Consider the following 19,880-nt stretch of genomic DNA (forward strand, 5'->3'; position numbering starts at 1 on the left):
GTTCTCAACCTTTCACAGGGGTCGCCTAAGACCATCGGAAAACACATATTTTCGATGGTCTTAGGAACCGAGACACCGCTCCTCTATCCGTCTCCAGGCCCACATGCAGATACGCCCACATACGAGTACCTGGCGACCCCTGTGCAAGGGTTGTTCGACCCCCACAGGTTGAGAACCCTGATCTATAGACTTTATTTAAATTTGATAATGTAGTCATTCTAAAGTGATAAATTGAAACATTGTCAATAGTTGGGAAAGTACACATAAGTTAGTAAGTAAATAAAGCCAAATACAAAATGTACATGTTGATTTAAAACATGACAACGTTCTATGTTATATAAACTCCTGTTTATAATGACCAGAAACTCTCCTGTAGACGTGTGAATATTTTCATCAAGGGAAGAAAATATAAATAAAGGGAATAATTACAATACTTATGATGATTATATTTTAATTAATAAAAAAGATGTCTTGGTATAGTGGTCTATTTTCCAATTCTAAATTCAGGATAACTAGTCTTACAAAGGTAGATAAATTAAATCGCGTTGTCTATTTATTTAACAAAGCACCTTATTGAAAAGAATAAAACAGATAACTGACTTGGAAAATATAGATCAAATAGGTAAGGACCAGCCTCTCACAACCATCATACTACTCATGGATCTTCCATTTTCAACTCATGGAAGTGTGGGAAAACTCTTGGGCATTGAGGAAACGAAGTGTGACTTTGGATCCAGCCAATTCAAACTCAGTGAACCCAGTCTTGGGCGTCTCTCATAGTCTCAACCTAAGGCCTGACTTTGGCGGTGGCTTCTGGATAATAAGGTAAAACTGCCGAGATTGTAGTTATTCTTAGGGAGGACCAGAGTTTCTAAGAATCTTACCAAAAAAAGACAAGGGACTCTTAGAAGGTAAAAAGGGAAGAGAGCTAAATACGAGATTGAGTGGGATATGTCTAACGTGGACATTTAATTTTTGGTCATCATTACCAGTTTTTACAGATGCATTTAACCATGCCAATGTATCTTTTTTTTTTAATTACTAGAAGAAGGTGATTATTTCTGCCTGTAATTAGAGGCTTAACTTTTCTTGTATTTATTAAAAGATATGAGCAGTTCAATTTAACAGGTATGCTGTAGGTTCCAATTTATGCGCTAATAACAAACTATAATATCATCTTCAGCAAGGGCTCAAGGTGCTTTTGTTGGCGTTTGACAATAGACAGACTTGACCTTTTTTAGGAATAGAAAGAAATATATAGGAAAATCTTTGTTTATTTTTTAGATGGTTTGAGAAGGAATTAAGTAGCAAATATATTGGGTTGTTAGAAAAATCATGATGCATTTTTGCAATGAAAAACATAGGAAAAATATGTCATGACTTTTCCAACAACCCAATAGTTATTAAACGCTCACTTGCCTGCCTAGATGATGCATATATCAGTATTTTCCAAGTATGAGTTGGGAACCAGTGCTTCATTGGTCCAGTTTTTCATTGGTCCAAGGCAAAACATACAGACAAAACAGCCAGCCTGTCTGTTTGTCTGTCTATCTACCTACCTATCTATCTGGTCAAAGGTCACCAACTATCTTTTCTTAGAATGGACTGACTGCCTTTATTTTGCTGTTTTCTCCATGCATAATGTTTGGGTATAAAATACTCTTTCTTTTAGAAACTTGTGGTGAGAATAGAAAGTAGCTAAATAAAAAGTTAACAACCCAATGTTGGTCCCTTGTCCTTTTTCTTACATTTACTTGATGAAATTCAGCAGTCTAGGAACCATTGCAGGAAAGCAATGATATCATAGAAAGAGTTCTAGTTTAGGGGATAGGAAACTTCACCATGTGCCTTTGGGAAGGCTGCCAGGGCCCTCTGTACCTCCCCTTCTTTGGATATAAAATAGTCGTGAATTCCTACATTGGGTATAAAAGAGTAGTGAATTCCTACATGGAGGGTTGTTGTGAGGAATAGATGAGATATTACTTCATTTCAAAGTGCTTGGCTCATAATAACAATCAATAAAAGGGGGCTATCAAAATGAGATCGTGTGAAAGCACTTTATAAATTTGAAAGCACTGTACAAATATTAGGTGCTGTTCTTAGCTAGGATTGAAATTTTTAAAGCATCAGTCAGATGATGAATAGCTCCCAAATTGAAAACTCATGTGTTATCAAAGTAGCAGTGACTCTTTTACCATACAAAGCAAGTGAATGTTGCTAACAAAGCCGGCTTATTGTTCACAAATTGGCATGAATTCTAATGCACGATATAGTCCCAGTGTAGTTACATTAAGTGCTTCCTATCTCTGTGTTAGGAGCACAATTGGAAGGGATGTTTTCTTTAAAACTGCCTGAAAATTTGCAAAAATGTCTCAAGTATAGGGTTACTTTTTTTTTTTTTTTTTTTACAGAGAAAGAAGCCTAAAGCCCCAGACAATCCATTTCATGGCATTGTTTCCAAGTGTTTTGAGCCTCATCTCTACGTGTATATCGAGTCCCAGGACAAGTGAGTGATGTACATTTTGCTGTTTTCTATTGCATTTCTCCCTCCTCTGGTCATGGTTGGGCCTCTCAGGGCACCACTCCTTCCAGAGGCTGACGGAGGGACTTGGCATGCCTGTGACCCTCCCTGGAAACCCGTTAAGGATATTTTTATCTCTCTTGAATGGTATCATTTATTGTGACTATAAATTTCAAAAGCCTGAATTTGAGTCTAATAAGATCCCAAGTGGATCCCAACACCCCCTTCCCACGTGGGCACTCAGCCCTTATATAGCTATATATGTCAGCCCACAGGCTATATACAATGTCAGGCACTGGAAAATATAGAAAGAAAGCCTAGTCTCCAATGTAGATGTTATCAAGTGTAATGTAACTGTTTCATTTTGAAATAATTTAGACTTTAAAAACAAGTCATCAAAAATTCTCAAAGACCCTTCCCCCAGAGAATGTTATCATTTTTCATAATCACAGTTATCAAAATCAAAAAGGTAACATTGTCCCCGTGAATGTCCTTTTCCTGGTCCAAGATCCAGTCATACGTTTAGTTGTCAGGTCCTTTTAGTCTCCTTTAATCTTGAATGGTTTCTCAGTCTTCCCTTTGTCTTTCATGACCTTGACACTTTTAAAAAGAGTATCGATCAGTTGTTTTGTACGGTGCCCTCAATTTTGGTTTGTCTTTTGATGTTTCCTCTTGATGCAATCCAGATGGTGCACTTTGGGCAAGAATACCGTAGAAGTAATGTTGTGTCTTTCTCAGCACATCGTATCCGGAGGCAGGCTTTGTCCCATTACTGGCGATGTTGGCTTGGATCACTTGCTTTAGGTCGTGACTGCCAGCTTTCTCTGCTGTGAAGCTACTGTTTTTCTCTTTGTAATTAATAAGTATCTGGTGGGGGCATACTTCGGGACTACATAAATACCCTGTTTCTCATCACACTTTGCCCACTCAGTTTGACATCTCTTGATGATTCCTGCCCGAAGCAGTTATTACTGTAGTGTTTGCCAAATGTTGATTATCTCTTTCCATCATTTCTTCAACATTTACTAATTGGAGTTGTACTGTAAGGAAGAACTTCCTCTCTCCCCCGTTTGTTTGTTTATGTCAGTACAGACTGATGGGTTATCTTTTATGGATGATCATCTGTTTAATATCTGTGCTTTTTACAAACTCAGGGGCTCCAGAAAATTTGTATAAAGCAGCCCAAAGTAGCTACGTTTCCTCACAGCAAGAAGAGGATGTGCATGTCCCAGTATCTACTGTTCATGCAAAGAAGACCCCTCCTCATCCCCGAATCTCTGCCCACAGCCAGAGGATGCAGTCCTTGCCACACTGGAGGCAGGCTCCGTAAAGGTCGGGTTTCTGGAAGCGGCCGAGCTGCCTGGAGACAGGCTGGCCCGGGCCCCCAGAGGAGGTCTGGTGGCCTGAAGAACGCACGCCCTTAAGAGTACCAGACAGTGGCTCACACTGGGCAAACAGCGGCTGTGAAAAAAAGTTCTTGAGGGAAGTTCTCTGGGAAAGCATTTAGGTGCTGAAGCCCAGTCTTTTTTGTCTTTTTTTTTTTTTTCCTTTTTAAATGATTCTGTCATTGGTTAACAAATTCTTGTTTCCAAATGTGTTTCAGGGATAAACCATAAGAGAATATTTCAAGTGGAATCGCTACATGGAATATTACTGTTATTCACCTATTTGATTTTATAGATGGCTCCTACTCTTTTCCTTTCCAATTACAAAACACTGCATATTAAAATCCCAGAAAATGAACTTTGTAAAAGAGCTATTTAAATTGAAATAAAACCTCCTCTCTGCTCCCTTCCTTATCCCCCCCAAAAAAGTTGCCTAGGCATTTTTTGCCTTATACGGCCACAGTTTTCTTCCTGCTCTTTGTCCATTGGGTTTCTGTCAGCAGGCACACAGAGGGCAGTAGTTACTATTGCCTGTCAGTCCTTTGAAAGCACCCCATCTTCCATATTTAGAAAGTCATCTCTCAGGAAGTTATTAAGACACCCCTGAAGGGTGGGAAGAAGGATCAGTTATTAATATTTGCTTACTAGGTTAATAGGTCTTAGAGCAACCCACTTGGATGACGATTTTTTGGACAAAGTGCCTTCTTCTCTTATCAACCCCAATTCTTACTTTAAAACAGGCTTAAAAGCTCTTGAGTCCAGGGTTTACAGTGCATATCTGAGATAACCACATACTTGCCCAAAGCCTACCTGGTCTAAAGAGTCATTTTTCCAAATTATTATAATTCTGGTGTCTACTCTTTTCACGTGGCCTTGATTCATATAAAGCATACTCATTGTTCGTGATACTTCGGGCAAAGGGCCAGACCTGCCTTCCTTAGGTACTCTCCATTTCTCCATGAAAAATGAAGTGCTGGCCACTACTGCCGCTTGGCCTTCCTCAGATGTTTCCACAGCACGAGGGAAGGAGCGGAAGCTGCCCGAGGAGAACTGCGTAGGTTGTCCTGTTGTCGCTCCAGAGTAAGCAGCAAAAGCTTGAAGCAGAAAATAGAATTCAAGAAACCCATTTCCTCATCTGTTAAAGGAGAAAATCAGACAAAATAATACCTAACGCAGTGGTTATTAACCTTTTTTTTAAGTCATAAATCCCTTTGAGAACCTGATGAAAGCCACAGACCCTCTTGCCAAAAAAAAAAAAAAATCCTCATAAACCCACACGTTATTTTTTGAGAACAGTTTCAAGGGGTTCTAGAAAGCCCTTCCTCCTTTAAGTCAAAGAATCCTGAGGCTGGGGAAACTCAGGTGGGGACTGATTTTGTACAAATCACTACTCTTGTAGCTCTGACTCAAAAATCTGCAAGGGAGGAAAATCTTAGACCATTTACAAGCTCCCAAATGACAGAGACCCAATACAGTGTAGTGGAAAGAGCGTTGGCCAGACAGACCTTGATTTGAGTCAGAACTCTGCACTCACCAGCACGGTACTTAACCCTCCCCGCGTTTCCTTTGTCCTCTCTGCAGTGAAGTGAATATTGCCCCCCTCATGGGATTAGTGCTGAGGATAAAATACTGGTACTGGCATAAGTCAGCGGTGCTCAGGAACCGTGCCTGTCCTGCTCTCCCCGTGGTCTTGTTCTGGACTCTTCGGCGTTTGGGTGGCCGGATCAGTGTTAACAGCTTTCTTTTGGGCTTGGCCTGGGGGCCGTTCTCTCATCTCCCTGGCCTCCCACCTGCCCAAGGAAGGTTCTGGCAGCACCTGCCCCAGCCCAAAGCCAAGCCGCAATAGGAAGACTGCAGAGCCAGCACCCACAGAGGAGGCAGGAAGCGGGGTTGTCCCTGAAGCCACCTCTGTAGCAGGTTGGGCTGAGGTGTCCTTACATGTTTCAAGTGGCTTTCTCAGTTTTTATGTTTAAGGAGGAAGTTAGTATATCTTCTACTCTTGAGAATGTAGTGACTTTCTTCGGCTAACTTTTGCAGAAGATTTCTCTACATACGCATAGGTACTTTGTTTGCTCCATTCCGTGACATTCTCAGAGACATTATTAGTGGCTCCATTTCTGCCCGTTCTCCAGAGTTCCCTATCATAACTTTGGTTGAAATAGAGCTCCCCCGTCTTCTAGCTTCATCAAGCCCGGACTTTCTCTGTAAATTAATTTCATACTTTCAGAAGAGGTATAAGAATGGTACATAGAGCTTCTGTATGTCCTTCATCCAGATTCCTCAATTATCTCTCCCTTGTCCCTCACACACACGCTCCCATAGGCACACATACTCACATATATACGCACACACGTATTTTTCTCTGAGCTATTTGAATTCTCCAATTGCAGGCAAGATGCCCCATTGCTCCTTCATACTTCACCGTGTATTTCCTATAAATAAGGACACAATCTACATAACCACAGTACAACCATCAAAATCAGGAAATTAACATTGTTACCGCATCACCATTTCATCCATAGACCCCATTCCATTTCCAGTGGTTCCAGTCATGTTTTTTATAAATCCAGAATCCATTCCAGGATGACGGTTGCATTTATTTGTCACGTCTCTTTGATCTCTTTCAGTCCAGAAGAATAATTCATCCTTCCTTTATCTTTCATGACCTTGAAATTTTTGAAGAGTACAGGCCAGTTACCTTGTGGAATGTCCTTCAGTCTGCATTTCACTGATGTTTTTCTCATGATTTATGATCTATGCAGAAGTGGTGCTGTGTTCTCAGTAAATTCATGTCAGGAGGCACCCAGGGTCAGTTTGTCCCACAACTTGTGTTCATTTTTATTACTTGGTTTGGATAGTGTCTGCCAGGTTTCTCTATTTATTAATAAGTGTCAGGAGAAATTTTGAAACCATATAAATAGGCTTTTTTTCATCCTTCACCTACTTATTTAGCCACCCATTCATGATACTTGCCTGAATCATTTATTATTACTAAGATAGCTGCCAAATGATGATTTTCTAATTCCATCATTTCTACTGCATTTATTAGTTGGCTGTATATTTTAAGAAAAAGGTTTCTCTTCTCCCTATTTATATGAGCATGGGCTCATGGATTCCTATTTGGGTTGTCGGAAAAGTCATGACGTATTTTTTCTATGTTTTTTTGTTGCAAAAATGTGTCATGACTTTTCCGACAACCCAATATTTTATTCAATGGGTTGTAGCCATTACTATCTTTCTGTTTTTAACTTTATGTTGGAATAAATTTAAACCTGCAGAAAAATTTGAAAAATAGTACAGATTTCCCATAGTCCTTTCCCAAGTTCCCTTAATGTTAACATCTTACATAACCATAGTACAGTTATCAAAACCATCAAGTTAAGGCCGGCTGAGTGGCGCAATGGTTAAGAACTGGCTTGGGACGCCAGAGGGCCCCGGTTCGGATCCCACATATGAGGGCCAGTGAAACTGCCCTCTACAGCTAAGATGCTGAACAACAGCTCAACCTGGAGCTGGGCTGCCGTGAGTCGCCGGCGACGGCATAGGCTGCAGCCCCTACTGCAGTGGGTTGCCATGGGCTACCGTGTGTAGCCAGCAGCCAGCGTGAGCAGCCAGCAGCCGCCGTGAGCGGCCGTCCAGAAGCCGGCGACTGATCTGCCTCGCCCGGGAAGAGCGCAATGATGGTGCCAACTTGGGCCAGTGAAGCAGCGTCCTCCACAACTAGACTGAAGAACAAAACTACAGCAACTTGTCTGTTCCCCTTCCCCCAATTCCCCAGCGCTGTTCCCATCCCCCCAATTCCCCAACAAAAATCTTTAAAAAAAAATAGAGGAGGCTAAGATAAATCTTGCAGTGTTAGGTTAGAATTGGAGGTATCAGCATAAACTGTAATATAGAAATAGGTATAAAAATAGATATAGATGCATGTGTATACACACATACATATATTTCTCAGCTTTCCCAGCAGAAAGGAACTACAAGCATGACACCCAAGCAGTGATGAACATACCTGATGCCCAGACTTAGTTTCTAAATTGCATTCCCTACCGAAGGAACCGGGATCCTGGAGAAATTAATGGCTCCAGGGCTGGGCTAGGAAAGTACAGGATGAGCCTGGTATATTTTGTTGTGCCAGAAAGGAAATGCTCACAAAATGATAGGGGTGTGCACAAAGGATGAAAAACCAGTTTGAAGGGGCTCCCATGGCCAAATAAGGGACTGTTTTTGATCATTAAAATAAATAATGATGGATCTTGGAAGGAAAAGAGACATTAGCGGGAAAACCGATGAACCGGCCCTTAGCCTCCTCTATTAATGTCTGTAACCACTTTCTACGGCAGTGAGAAACTTGGCTCCCAGTATCCTCCCTGCATTTTCACCTTTGCTCCATTTACCTGTGCGTAACCCATCTCCCAGTTGGGCTCAAGCCACACCTTGGCTCCCCAACTCCACGGGCTGCCCCAGAGCCAAGTCCACGGCCCCCAACCAAAGGGAAGGGGAAGGGGTGCAAACCAGTTTGAGAACCCTTGAGTTTACAAGTTCTGCAGCTTCCTGGGGATCTTTAGCTGCTTTGCCCATGCTTACCTCCATGCCACCTTGTTCGGACTACCATCTTCCCCTCCCAGTGCCATCACTGCTTCACTTTCCAGTAGAATATTGTTTCTATAAATGTTGATTGCAAATCCACCAGAAGAAACGGCCTTGCTCATCCATGGATGAACTTGGTCTACAATGTGGTTTTTCTTCTCTTTATGTTTTAATCTTTTCCTCTGCTGATATCGCTCTGCAGTATAGTCTAATCCTAGGTCATTTTATTTGTCAGTTGAAATCCCAGCAGTATTTCACATGCCACCCTGAAATGCTTATACAGTTCTTGGGCAAAAAGCCCAAGCTACTCGGAAAAGGGTAATAAAAGACTCTGTCTACATCCGTGACATGTTTCTTCAAGCTGGGGAGAGAATGAATAACAGTAATAATTGTAATACCATATACAGTATTTGTATAGTGCTTTACAGTTTGGAAATCAAAGCAAGGTATAGTGAGTGGATAGAGCTTAGCTTCGGAGTCATACAGACCCAAGTTCAAATTCTAGCTCTAGGGCAAATTATATTATTTTTCTCAGCCTTGATTTCTTCACTTATAAAATGGGGATAACAAGGCCTTCTACTCAGGTCTGTTGTGAAGATTCAATGAGATTGTATTTATAATGCACCCAGCGCATGCCTAGTTTATATAGGCTTACAGCTTAGTGGGAGGGATAGACCCAAGAAAGATGTGGTGCACAGCGTGAAGGCCCAAAGATATGAATAGTGGGAATACAGAGGAGCGTATCAATCAAACTGCAGGCAAGGTTGTCTCTGTTTGTAGCTCCTACTTCAGCCAAACTCCTCTCATCCTTCCCACCGTCTCTTCGTCATACCATATTCTGTGCTCATTTCTAACTCCGTGCCTACATTCTCGCACCGGAATCTGTTGTGAGATTTTCTCTGGTGTCCTCTGTTATTTCCTTTATCCAAAATAAATTGTTCGCTTTGTGTATATTGTGAAATTAGCTCTTTTCTTTCAATCTGGGAATATAAATCTCATAAGCATGAGGGTCCTATCTCCCCACACAGGCCGGTGCTTCTCAAGGGCAGACACTGTGCCTTCACCCCTGCAGCACTCAGGCTGGGACTTGACCCTTTGTAAACTCTTGCTTGATTGTAACTGCTTTAGGATATAAGAAGTGCCTCCTTGTGATTCCAGTCCGGAGATCAGTATGCCACATATTTTGTTCTCCAGTAGTCCTATGAGAAGATGTTGCCAAAGCTCAGGGTAGTGTTTGGTGCTTGGAAGAAATGATAATCTTTGCTTTTTTTTTTTTTTTTAGTTGAATTCATTTATATCTTATACCAGCACCCCACAGAGCTTTGCACATACTAAGTGCTCAATATTTGATTGGATCGGATCATCTTTTCAAACTAATGAACTGTACCCATTCCCGTGGGGGTAGCTTTTACTGTTCTCTTCTGTGAAACGTTGATTACTTGTTTTCTAATGTCTTGTATATCGTAGAAGTATGCTGCTGTGAAGAGTGGGAGGGAGGGAAGGTTCCTCTGGTTTATTTCTCACGCGCACCAGAGAACAGTGTCAAAAGTAACCTGGTAGACATTCAGCAAAATATGGAAGCTCTTTAGAGTTTTGGGGGTTTTTAAGTGGAAATTTTCTTTATTTTCTGTGATCATAATTTATAATCTTACTCATCGGGTTGGCTCCGAGATAGGTGGTAGGTGAGTAAGCATCCTGACTTTAGCTTCTTGGGGAATTAGGTAAGTGGTTAAAGTAAACTTTGGAGCTCTGGCCCCTGTTTGGATTGGCACTGTCGATTTGGAGATTAGACTCTCTCCTAAGAAGACTCCAGTGGAACCTTTGGCTTCTGTTACAGGCTTGCCTCCACTGTACCAGCCCCTGCTCCCTCTCCACTTCCCCACCCCTTAGGAACTAAGTGTGGAGGTTGATTAGCTGAGTTTGTAGGCACCAACATAATTGCGAAATTAGCTTCCCACATAAGTGTGAGGGGTGGGCCTAGGGGGAGCAGAAGTGACATAAACCTGATCCCTGCTCTCAAGGAGCTTTTAATAACATACATGAAACAGAGAAGATTCTCCTACTATATAGCAAGCAGATTTCACCTTTTGTACCAATGTCAGCTTATTAGAAGTGGCTAGAGTGCTATCTCAGGAAGGATTCTGAAATTACACCAAAGATCAGTGAAAAAGATTGCGATTATTGGCCGGGGGCCCAGGATGGGAGACCGTCAACATGTTTCTTGACTATTTGATATCTTTACACTGTATATTAAAGCGTTAAAAAATAAAGCATCAGTGTGTTCCAGATGACAGAGGTTGAAATGGAGATAAAGGATTGATGTAAGTGGGAGCTGTCTGGGTGCACCCTGAGCTGAGTTCAAAAGATGAGTAGAGAAGTGGTGGGAGAACATCTTGGCGGGGGTGAGGTGGGGTGGGGGAAATCCCGGCAAAGGCAGAGTGAGGGATAGAGGTAGAACTGGGGGCAGTTGAGGCGAGTCTGGCTAGGGCATAGGGTCACTGGAGGAGAGATGGGAGGTTAACTGGAAAGGTTAAGGCAAGAAGAGGTTGTGAGGAATGGAGGTGGGTGGCGACCCTGGAGGGCCCTCACCACAGACAAAGACCTAGTCTAGGCCTGAAGTTCTCTGAGGGCAGAATGGCTACATCTGGATATAATAAACTTGCAATAACGAAAGCCCTTGAGTAAAATGTCAATTTTCTCCTATTCGTGCTAATTGATGCTGTGTGTGGTTCTTGTCTTTTTCTTCCTGGCTGTTATATAAATACATTTTAAAAACACAGCTGGATCCCTATAGCCTTAGACAGCCACCTAAAAAGATGCAAAATGTCAAGAGGGCGGTGAGGACCCCTCCCATTTTTCATACAGCACAACTGTGCAGGGACCGATCAATACAGCCCTGCTGGATTCTAACTAGCGATGACTCATTGTGACTGAGGCAAACGCAGTGACGTTTGAGTATTTCTTTACAGTGTCTCTTTACTTAGGCATTCATGTCATGGGCACATTTAGGTCAATGATACTTAAATACTTGCTGATATCATAACCTTTTTGTGTTTTAGGAGGTAGTAGGCTAGCATGTGGTATGGAGCCAGGGTGCTTGGTTTTGAATCCTGGCTGCCTCACTTTCTTGCTCTATGCCCTTGGACAAGATCCTTAACTTCTTTGCACTTCGCTTTTTGAAAATGAGGACAGTAATAGTATCTACTTCATAAGATTATTGTGATGATTAAGTGAAGTTTATTGAAACCATGTTTATAAAATGCTGATGTAGTGCCTGGTACATCACATGTGTTCAGAAAATGATCGCTATCATTTCGAGTTTTCATTTGCGGAAACGGGAGATGATACTAATATGGCAATGGGACCAGCGTGTGCACTTAAGTGGATTCTGGGCTCAGCTGTGCCACTAAATTGTGTGATAGCCTTTCTAGGCCTTAACTGTTTCATCTCGTAGAGGGTCCAATGATATCTTCCTCACAGGGGCCTGGGGCCAAATATAATCATGAAATGCTTTGAAAAGTATAGAGCAGCGCACAAATGCCACATTTTATTGCTGCTGTTATTGTAGGAGTAGTGGGGGTGGTTAATGATGATATTGATAAAAATGGGTCTAATTTTAAATGTAAAAAGCGTTGGAATGAGTTGCTCACAGCAATCAAGCACATTTTTTTTTTGCTTTCTCTTTCTTGAAATAAAATAACATTTCAGGTTTTCTCCCTCCTAGAAACCTTGGAGAGCTGATAGATCGGTTTGTGGCCGATTTCAAAGCCCAGGGACCACCTAAGCCCAACACTGACGAAGGAGGTGCCGTGCTCCCCAGCTGTGCTGACCTCTTTGTCTACTACAAGAAGTGCATGGTGCAATGCTCTCAGCTCAGCACTGGGGAGCCGATGATCGCTCTGACCACCATTTTCCAGAAGTACCTCCGAGAATATGCCTGGAAAATCCTTTCTGGCAATCTGCCCAAGTGAGTCCTATTTTTCCTGGTCTGGTGGTGAAGTAAGATTCTGAACATCCCTAAGTATGAGTATCTCTAAGGAAACCCACTCTGAAGTTGCTTACCGAACTACTAAGAGTCTCAAGGAGGAAAACAGCCTTTCTGAGTTCTTAAGGGTCTGAGACTGTTTCCTCTCCAGATGGGATTCCACAGCTGATCAAGACCTTGAGAGGACATCCCCCCAGTGGCTGTGGGTGTAGGTCAGCTCTTACCACCGTGGACTCAAGGGAGTCAGTCCATTATATATGTATTGAATTTACACAGATTTAATGATGGGTACTTGGCCAAAAAAGTGGGGGAATGGTGGAAATAACTTTTAAACAGCATGGGCCGCTTCATTCGGGCCCCATTCAATGAGAGCATGTCCTGGGATAAGCAGATGGGAGGCATGGGTCTGATTAGTTCCAAAGCCTCTCCTATGGTGTGTGTATCTTGCTATGCTGGATAGAGTCTAATGGTTAAAGATGTGGTGGGATTTGGGGGAAGAGGGTTGAATAGCACAACCCCTCATTATAGTGAGTTCACTGTATTCCCTGGGGCATTGGATTATTGTTATATTGCTTAAAATAAATGGATCACTCAACTAGAGTTTTTAGAGATGGTTTGGTGGTACTATAGCAATTTTGATTGTAATAGAATGTGATCTAAAGTAATGCTTCAGCATGTAGCATTTATAAATCATCCCCGTGGCTATGTTCAACAGTTCTGGAACTCATTTCTGTCATTGTCACTAAAATGTGTCATATATGAGAGTTTTACATTCTTTGGAGGAAAGAAAATAAACTCCCTATGTTCCACAAGAGATTTGAAATAACAGATATGTTTCACCAATGAGAATTTCTTTGACACTGATAAAAATTATTTTAAAATGTTTAGTAACTTTTATCCTGATTATCAAAATAATACAAGTTCATGAGAGTTTAGAAGACACAGAAAAGCACAAAGATGAAAATAAAAATTACCTATAATCTCACCACCCAGAGAAAACTAATTTAACGTTTTGCTGTATGTTTTTCCGTTCTTGCTTTCGTTTGTTTAACAGAATTGGGACTGTCCTACTTAGAGTTTTATACCCTGCTGCTTTCACTTAGCATCATCCTGTGAGCCTTTTCCCATGTGCGTTAGTCAGTGTCACAGCAGGAAACAAACAGTATATACTCAGCTGGACGTTGTTACTAAAGTGACTATTCACAGAAATGGGGGCAAGGTGAAAAGAACCAACGGGATTCTGAAGCAGTGGGTATTTATTACTACTTTAAAACTCACTTGAGAACTAGGGCTGTGGACGAAGGGCTGGCCCCAGAGAAGCTGTCGTGATAGAGGCCCACAGTCACTGGAAGGACCACACTGAAGCAGAGGGAGCCTGAGGACCTGCTAGTTAGTACTCAGACCTCTCTTTCCTCTACCTCTCCAACTTCCTGTGGTATCTCCTATTGGCTGAACCCAAAGGAGGCCTGAGGGCCAAGGAGCCTGGGTGATAAGTCTGGAGAGGTCATTCTCCTGAGCCACAGAGAAGGGAAGAGAAGAACAGAGAATGGATCTGGGAGGCCAAGAGAGAACAGTCTACACTCGTGACAGTGACTTCATCAGAAACACTTTTAACAATGCCATGGCAATCAGACATATAGAACAACCTCAGTTAGCTTCTGAGATTCTTAGTGATCGTTTTCTTCATTGATTGTGTAGGTTGGGTTCACTATTTTGGTATTTTAAATAACACTCAGAAAAGCATCCTTGAACAGAAGTAGAACTGCTGGGTCAAATTGTCGGAACATTTTCTTTTCTCTTTTTTTTTTTAAATTGGGTAACAGTATGTTTTTTTCAGGACCCATCTGCTCCAAGTCAACTAGTAGTTTCAACCTAGTTGTGGAGGGCGCAGCTCAGTGGCCCATGTGGGGATCAAACTGGCAACCTTGGTGTTATGAGCACTGTGCTCTAACCAACTGAGCTAACTGGCCGATCCCTGGAACATTTTTTTTAAGCTCCTGAAATATACCTCCAGAAAAGTTGTACAATTGAATGCTCCTAACCAGTAGATGAGAGTGCCAGTGGCCTCACACCCTTATAAGTGCTGGAAGTTAAGATGTTGCCAAATCTTTGATTACCACTAAGACTGGGCCTTTTTTTTTTTTTTTTCAATAGAGAAATTTCTCTACTATTTTTAAGATAAATGTCATGAGTTCTATCTTCTGGGGAAAAAAAATTAGACTCTGACAGTTGAAGTAGTAGGAAGTTTTATAACTGACTTTTGACATTTGGTGATTGTGTGATCAGACCAGTAGGCAGGGATGAAATGCCTTTTGGTTTTTTTGAGACAATCAGGGCTTTGGGCAGGAACCACGTCTTAGCATTCACTTTTGTCCCCCTCCACAAGCACAACATACACATTCCTATGCGGAGTTTTCTTAACTGGGAGAAACAGTTGGGGAACCAGCTTTTGTGCTACAGATGATCCTGAAAGAGCTCTACAGAGCAGGAAATGGCAACCTCAGGCGAGAGGCCACTGCGCAGCCTTCTCTATATCAGCCTCATCACAGTGAACATGACTGATTACTGGCTCACTGCTGGAGGCCTCTCTTCCTATTTCTGATGGTCAGACAGTTTAAACAGATGATAGTCAAGGTGAGGTCAATAGGAAAAGGGCTCATTGTGTGTGGATTTGTTTGGGCCACGTCCAGCCTTTCCTTCCCCCTTTTCTTTGTCTTAAGATGTATAGCTTTCAGTTTAAGAAGCAAAGGAGAAGTCCCAGCCTGACTACTTCCTGTTCCTTTTCCTCAGAACCACCAGCAGCAGTGGAGGGCTGACCATCAGCAGCCTCCTCAAGGAGAAGGAGGGCTCCGAAGCAGCCAAGTTCACTGTGGAGGAGCTCTGCCTTATCTGCAGCATCTTGAGCACGGCCGAGTACTGTCTGGCCACCACCCAGCAGGTGAGCCGCCTGTTTCCTGAACCTCCTGGGCCACATAGCTCAGTAGATAAAGAGTATGGACCCTAAGAAGACAACCTTGGGCAGAGACTAGCTGGTCTCCCACAGAGGAAAACTAGCTGTCCAGCCAGAAGACGGCCGGGGTAGCCACCTTACAGAAGGACCTTGTTAAAAGGATCCTGGGCAAGGAAATATAAGCGGTCTCTTCCCAGGAGCTGTGGAAGCTACCTAAAGGGCATGCCCTCTTGAAAGTAGGCCAGTAGCCCCATCTCCTGTATGAGACAAGCAGGAACCAACTTGATGGTACTAGGACCCAGCCTTTTGTGGTGATGAGTCACAGCCCCGTTATTCCATTCTCAGAAGCATCACTAGGCTAAGCAAAATCCTTTGGGCTTTTATATGTCTCCTGGAATTTACATAGCAGCCTCAATCTGCCGAAACAAATAACCATTGTTTGGATGCTGACGTTCAGGAACTGGGAAGCCGGAAAGGGTGGTGCCTCTCCTGGAGCTCCCTATTAAAAGAAGGAAGACCCAGAATAATTTTCCATTCAGCCTTAGATGTAGGATTAGAAGTTCCTTTTCACCTTTGGTCTGGAATTCACCAAAGGCCAAGAGAAAGAAAGAAATTGGGGAAGGTCCTGCTTTTGCCCCCTTCTTTGGTTTATTATTCATACATGTCTAGATCATAAGAAGGCAGCCATTAAGTCATGGTTCAGAAAGTACAGCTTGGAGCACTGTGAGCTAGAGCAAGAATGCGGAAGGCCAAATAAGTGTCCCCCAGAAAACTTCACAGTTGGGATTAAGCCCGCCAGAGGCGGAGGCAGCAGTATGCTCTGCTTGGGGTTGATCACAGAGTCACACGGGGGATGACCTGTGAAGGCTTGGCTTCAGAGCCAGACTAGTTTGTATGTGTGCAGAAAGAGAAAGAATACATACATATAAATATCGTATTTTAAAAGTCAAATAACCATGATACAAAAAAAAAAAAGACTCTTAACCCCATTACCCTCAAATAATCATATTAGCAATTTAGAGTTTTTTTCCAATCGTTTTTTTGTCAACATAGTTCTATATTCTATAATCTTGACTTAATTAATTTTCATATTATAGCAGTAGCATTTTTTGTTGTTAACATCATAGCATAGTATTTTTCCTATTGCTATAATGTCTTTATGCAATCATTGTTATGGCTACAAAATAGTCCATTAAAGGTTATACCATAAATTATTTAACATTATTCCTGGTAATTTATGTTGCTTCAAGTTTTTGCTTTTATAATTAATCCTACAAAGAACATCCAGTATGTTTTGCATTATTTTTCTAGAATAGATTCTTAGAAGTTCTAGAAGTATTACTTGATCAGAGATCATTTTGATGACTCAGAATAGATGTAGCCAATTTTTTGTTGTTTAGTGAAAATTATATTTACTGATTATAAAAGTAAACATTAATATATTCTTAGTGCCTATATTGTGATCTTTAAATACCATTTTCCACTAAAAGGAACCAGAGATTCTTGAAAAAATGACTAATTCCAGGTCTGGGACAGGAAATACACAAGATGAGCCTAAAACATGTCATATAAAAAGCAGGAAAAGTATTAAAGCCTGTGAAAGTCATTTCAGAAGTACTCTGGGGGTGTAGTAGGTTTAATGTACAAAAAGATATGTCCAGATCCTAACCCCCAGTACCTGTAAGTGTAACCTTATTTGGAAGTAGGATCTTTGAAGATAGACATAAGGATCTCAGGATGAGATCACCTTGCTTTTAGGGTGAGCCCTAAATCTAATGACTGGCGTCCTTAGAAAGGAGAGGGGGATTTAACACACAGAGGCACAGGCATGTAAAGATGGAGGCAGGACCTTGAGTGATGCATCTAAGGAACACCAAGGGTTGCCAGCAGCTACCAGAAGGAACCTCCAGAAGGAACCCACCCTGCCAACACTTTGATTTTGGACTTCTGGTCTCCAGAACTGTGAGAAAATACGTTTTTGGTTGAAGGCACCAAGTTTGTAGTAATTTGTTACAACAGCCCTACAGGAGCCAACCTGAATAAGCTCTACTGGTCAAAGATGAGATATATAAACAACAGTCAAAATCTGAACTACAATTGGTTATAATGATTCTTTTTTTAAAATTCATGTATCACCTTTGAAGATACTAAGGAACCACAGGGATGAATTAAACACTGGTAAATAAAGGAAAAGTTTTTATCCTGCCTTTCCTATTTGACTTGGATCTCAGGATGACCAAATCATTGACAATGGGAAGAATCTCTTTATAGCAAAATTTTAGCTAATAAATGAAGAAGAAAAGATAGAATTAGAATCTCACCCTTTTATGCCTCCTAATGGAACAATGGATCTGGGCATTAACCATCAATGGCTGCTGACATTACAAAAAGAGACACAAGCAAACATCATGTATCTCCTGATAGAAATACACAACACCATCAGGAAGTAGTTTCCTAGAAAGAAAAAGAGAACCTGAACCTGAGCGAGCTTCTACAGTTGATCCTTGAACAACATGGGGTCAGAGGCGCTGACCCTCTGCATGGTTGAAAATTCACGTATAACTTGGGACTCCTTAAAAACTTAACTATTAGCTTATTGTTGACTGGAAGTTACCAATAATATATGTAGTTGATTAACACGTATTTTGTGTGTTACCGTGTATGTTATATTCTTACAATAAAGTAATCTAGAAAAAAGAAAAGAGTATCATAAGGAAGGGAACATACATTTACCGTATTTATTGAAAAAAATCTGTGTATAAGTGGGCCCACACAGTTCAAACCCTTGTTGTTCGAAGATCAACTGTACATCAAACTACAATTTACAGGAAATACAAAGGACAAAGGGAACACGTTAATACCTTGTGGATGCAATCAACAAAATCTAAATTCTGGAAAAATCTACAGGGCAAACAGCTGAGTTTTCTTAAGAAAAAATTACAGGGGTAGGGGGTAAAAAGAAATGGGGGGAGAAACCAAAGAGACTTTTAAGAATCCAACCAATAAAGAATTGGAAAATAAAATTTAAAAAACAATGCCAGTAATGTTTCACTAATTGTAACACTTTCATACTTAACACACTTGCATAAAGTATTCCATTCATTCAAGAGAGCTTTATGAAACACTTATTTATGTACCGGACACTGTATTTGATGTTAATTCACAGTGGTGAACAAAGTAGCCAAGTTTCTTTCTGTGGTGGAACTTAGAATTAATGGCACCAGATAATAAGTAAGCCGAGATGTAACTTCAATTTTGTGTTAAGTGCTAGGAAGGAAGCAAATGTTGCAGTGCTAGTTAGGGAGTTGCCTACAGAAGTAGAGTGGTCCAGAAGGACCTCTCTGAGGAGGTGACATGGAAGCAGAGACCTGAGGGTTGGAAAGGAGATCCTAAATGAGGAGCTTGGAAGGGTTGGGAGGTGGGGGAGCAAAGCAAGGGAACTGGTTAGGAGGGGTGAGCAGGGACTGTTTCAGGGAGAGGAAGTAGGAAGTGTGATGTATGAAAGCCCTGAGAGGGACGAGACTGGTATTTCCAGAACTTTAATTGGTTGATGTAACTGGGAAGCCAGGGATGCAAGGGGGAAAGCAAACTGTGGGCGGGGGAGATAGGACCCAAATCACGGGTAGAAGTTTGTATTTTATTTTCAGTGTAATAGGAAGAGGCTGCTAAAGAGTTTAGGCATTGTATGTCTGCACCGTAATTTGTTTCATCAGTCCCTTGAATTAATGTATATGTGTAGATTAGTGATGTGTAATTAATATATGTATAATAAATATATGTATAGATTATTTCCAGTTTTTGTGTCATAAAAAGCACTAGAATGTGAGCTTCATGAAAACAGGCTTTTACCTGTTTTGTTCTCTGAATAACTCCCTAACTCTATTACAGAGCCTAGTACAAATGGGCTTTCAGTACATACTGGTTGAATTAATGAATGCCGTAAAAAAAAATACCTGCATATCTTTGTATGGTGTTCTCATTGTTTCACTGAAATACTTTTCTAGACATAAAATTGCTGACTTAAAGAGTACATATATTTAATTTTTGCTTTTTAAATAAATTGTCTTGTAAAAAAGTTACACAAATTTACACACCCCTAAGAGCATTTTTAAGTTTAAGACAAAACACTCATTATTCTTAGAGTCTGTGTAATAAATAGGTCGTAAGTGCTAGATGAGTCAATTCCCTGGATGTTTGGAGAATTTACAGTTCCTGGTCAGTTGCATTTGATTTTGAGGTGGCTGGAGCGTGGCCAGTGTTTCTCTCCTAGGCTGTGGACAGCTGAAGGCAGAGTCTGCTGCTTTTCTTTGCCTCAGTATCCCCAACACCTTAATATCGCGGGTGACACATAGTAGCACTCAGTGAATACTTTAATACTGATTTTATTGCCACCCACCACTAGCGGCTTCCAGTGTTAGGGAATGAGCCTCCAGTTCACATGGCAAAGCGTAT

The 19,880-nt window shown here is 41.4% G+C and overlaps 1 protein-coding gene across 4 annotated transcripts in view; it reads left to right on the forward strand.

Moving 5' to 3' along the window:
- The window catches only part of VPS53 (VPS53 subunit of GARP complex), a 158,867-nt gene that overhangs the window by 93,507 nt on the left and 45,480 nt on the right, over nt 1-19,880 (forward strand). For all 4 annotated transcript variants that reach the window (XM_019650460.1, XM_019650458.1, XM_019650462.1 and 1 more), the window contains 3 exons: nt 2,412-2,506; nt 12,218-12,460; nt 15,269-15,416. In XM_019650460.1, the coding sequence (XP_019506005.1) occupies nt 2,412-2,506; nt 12,218-12,460; nt 15,269-15,416 (486 nt within the window). The remainder of the gene's footprint in view (nt 1-2,411; nt 2,507-12,217; nt 12,461-15,268; nt 15,417-19,880) is intronic.

Source organism: Hipposideros armiger, unplaced genomic scaffold (assembly GCF_001890085.2).
Source record: "Hipposideros armiger isolate ML-2016 unplaced genomic scaffold, ASM189008v1 scaffold_141, whole genome shotgun sequence".
Lineage (NCBI taxonomy): Eukaryota > Metazoa > Chordata > Mammalia > Chiroptera > Hipposideridae > Hipposideros > Hipposideros armiger.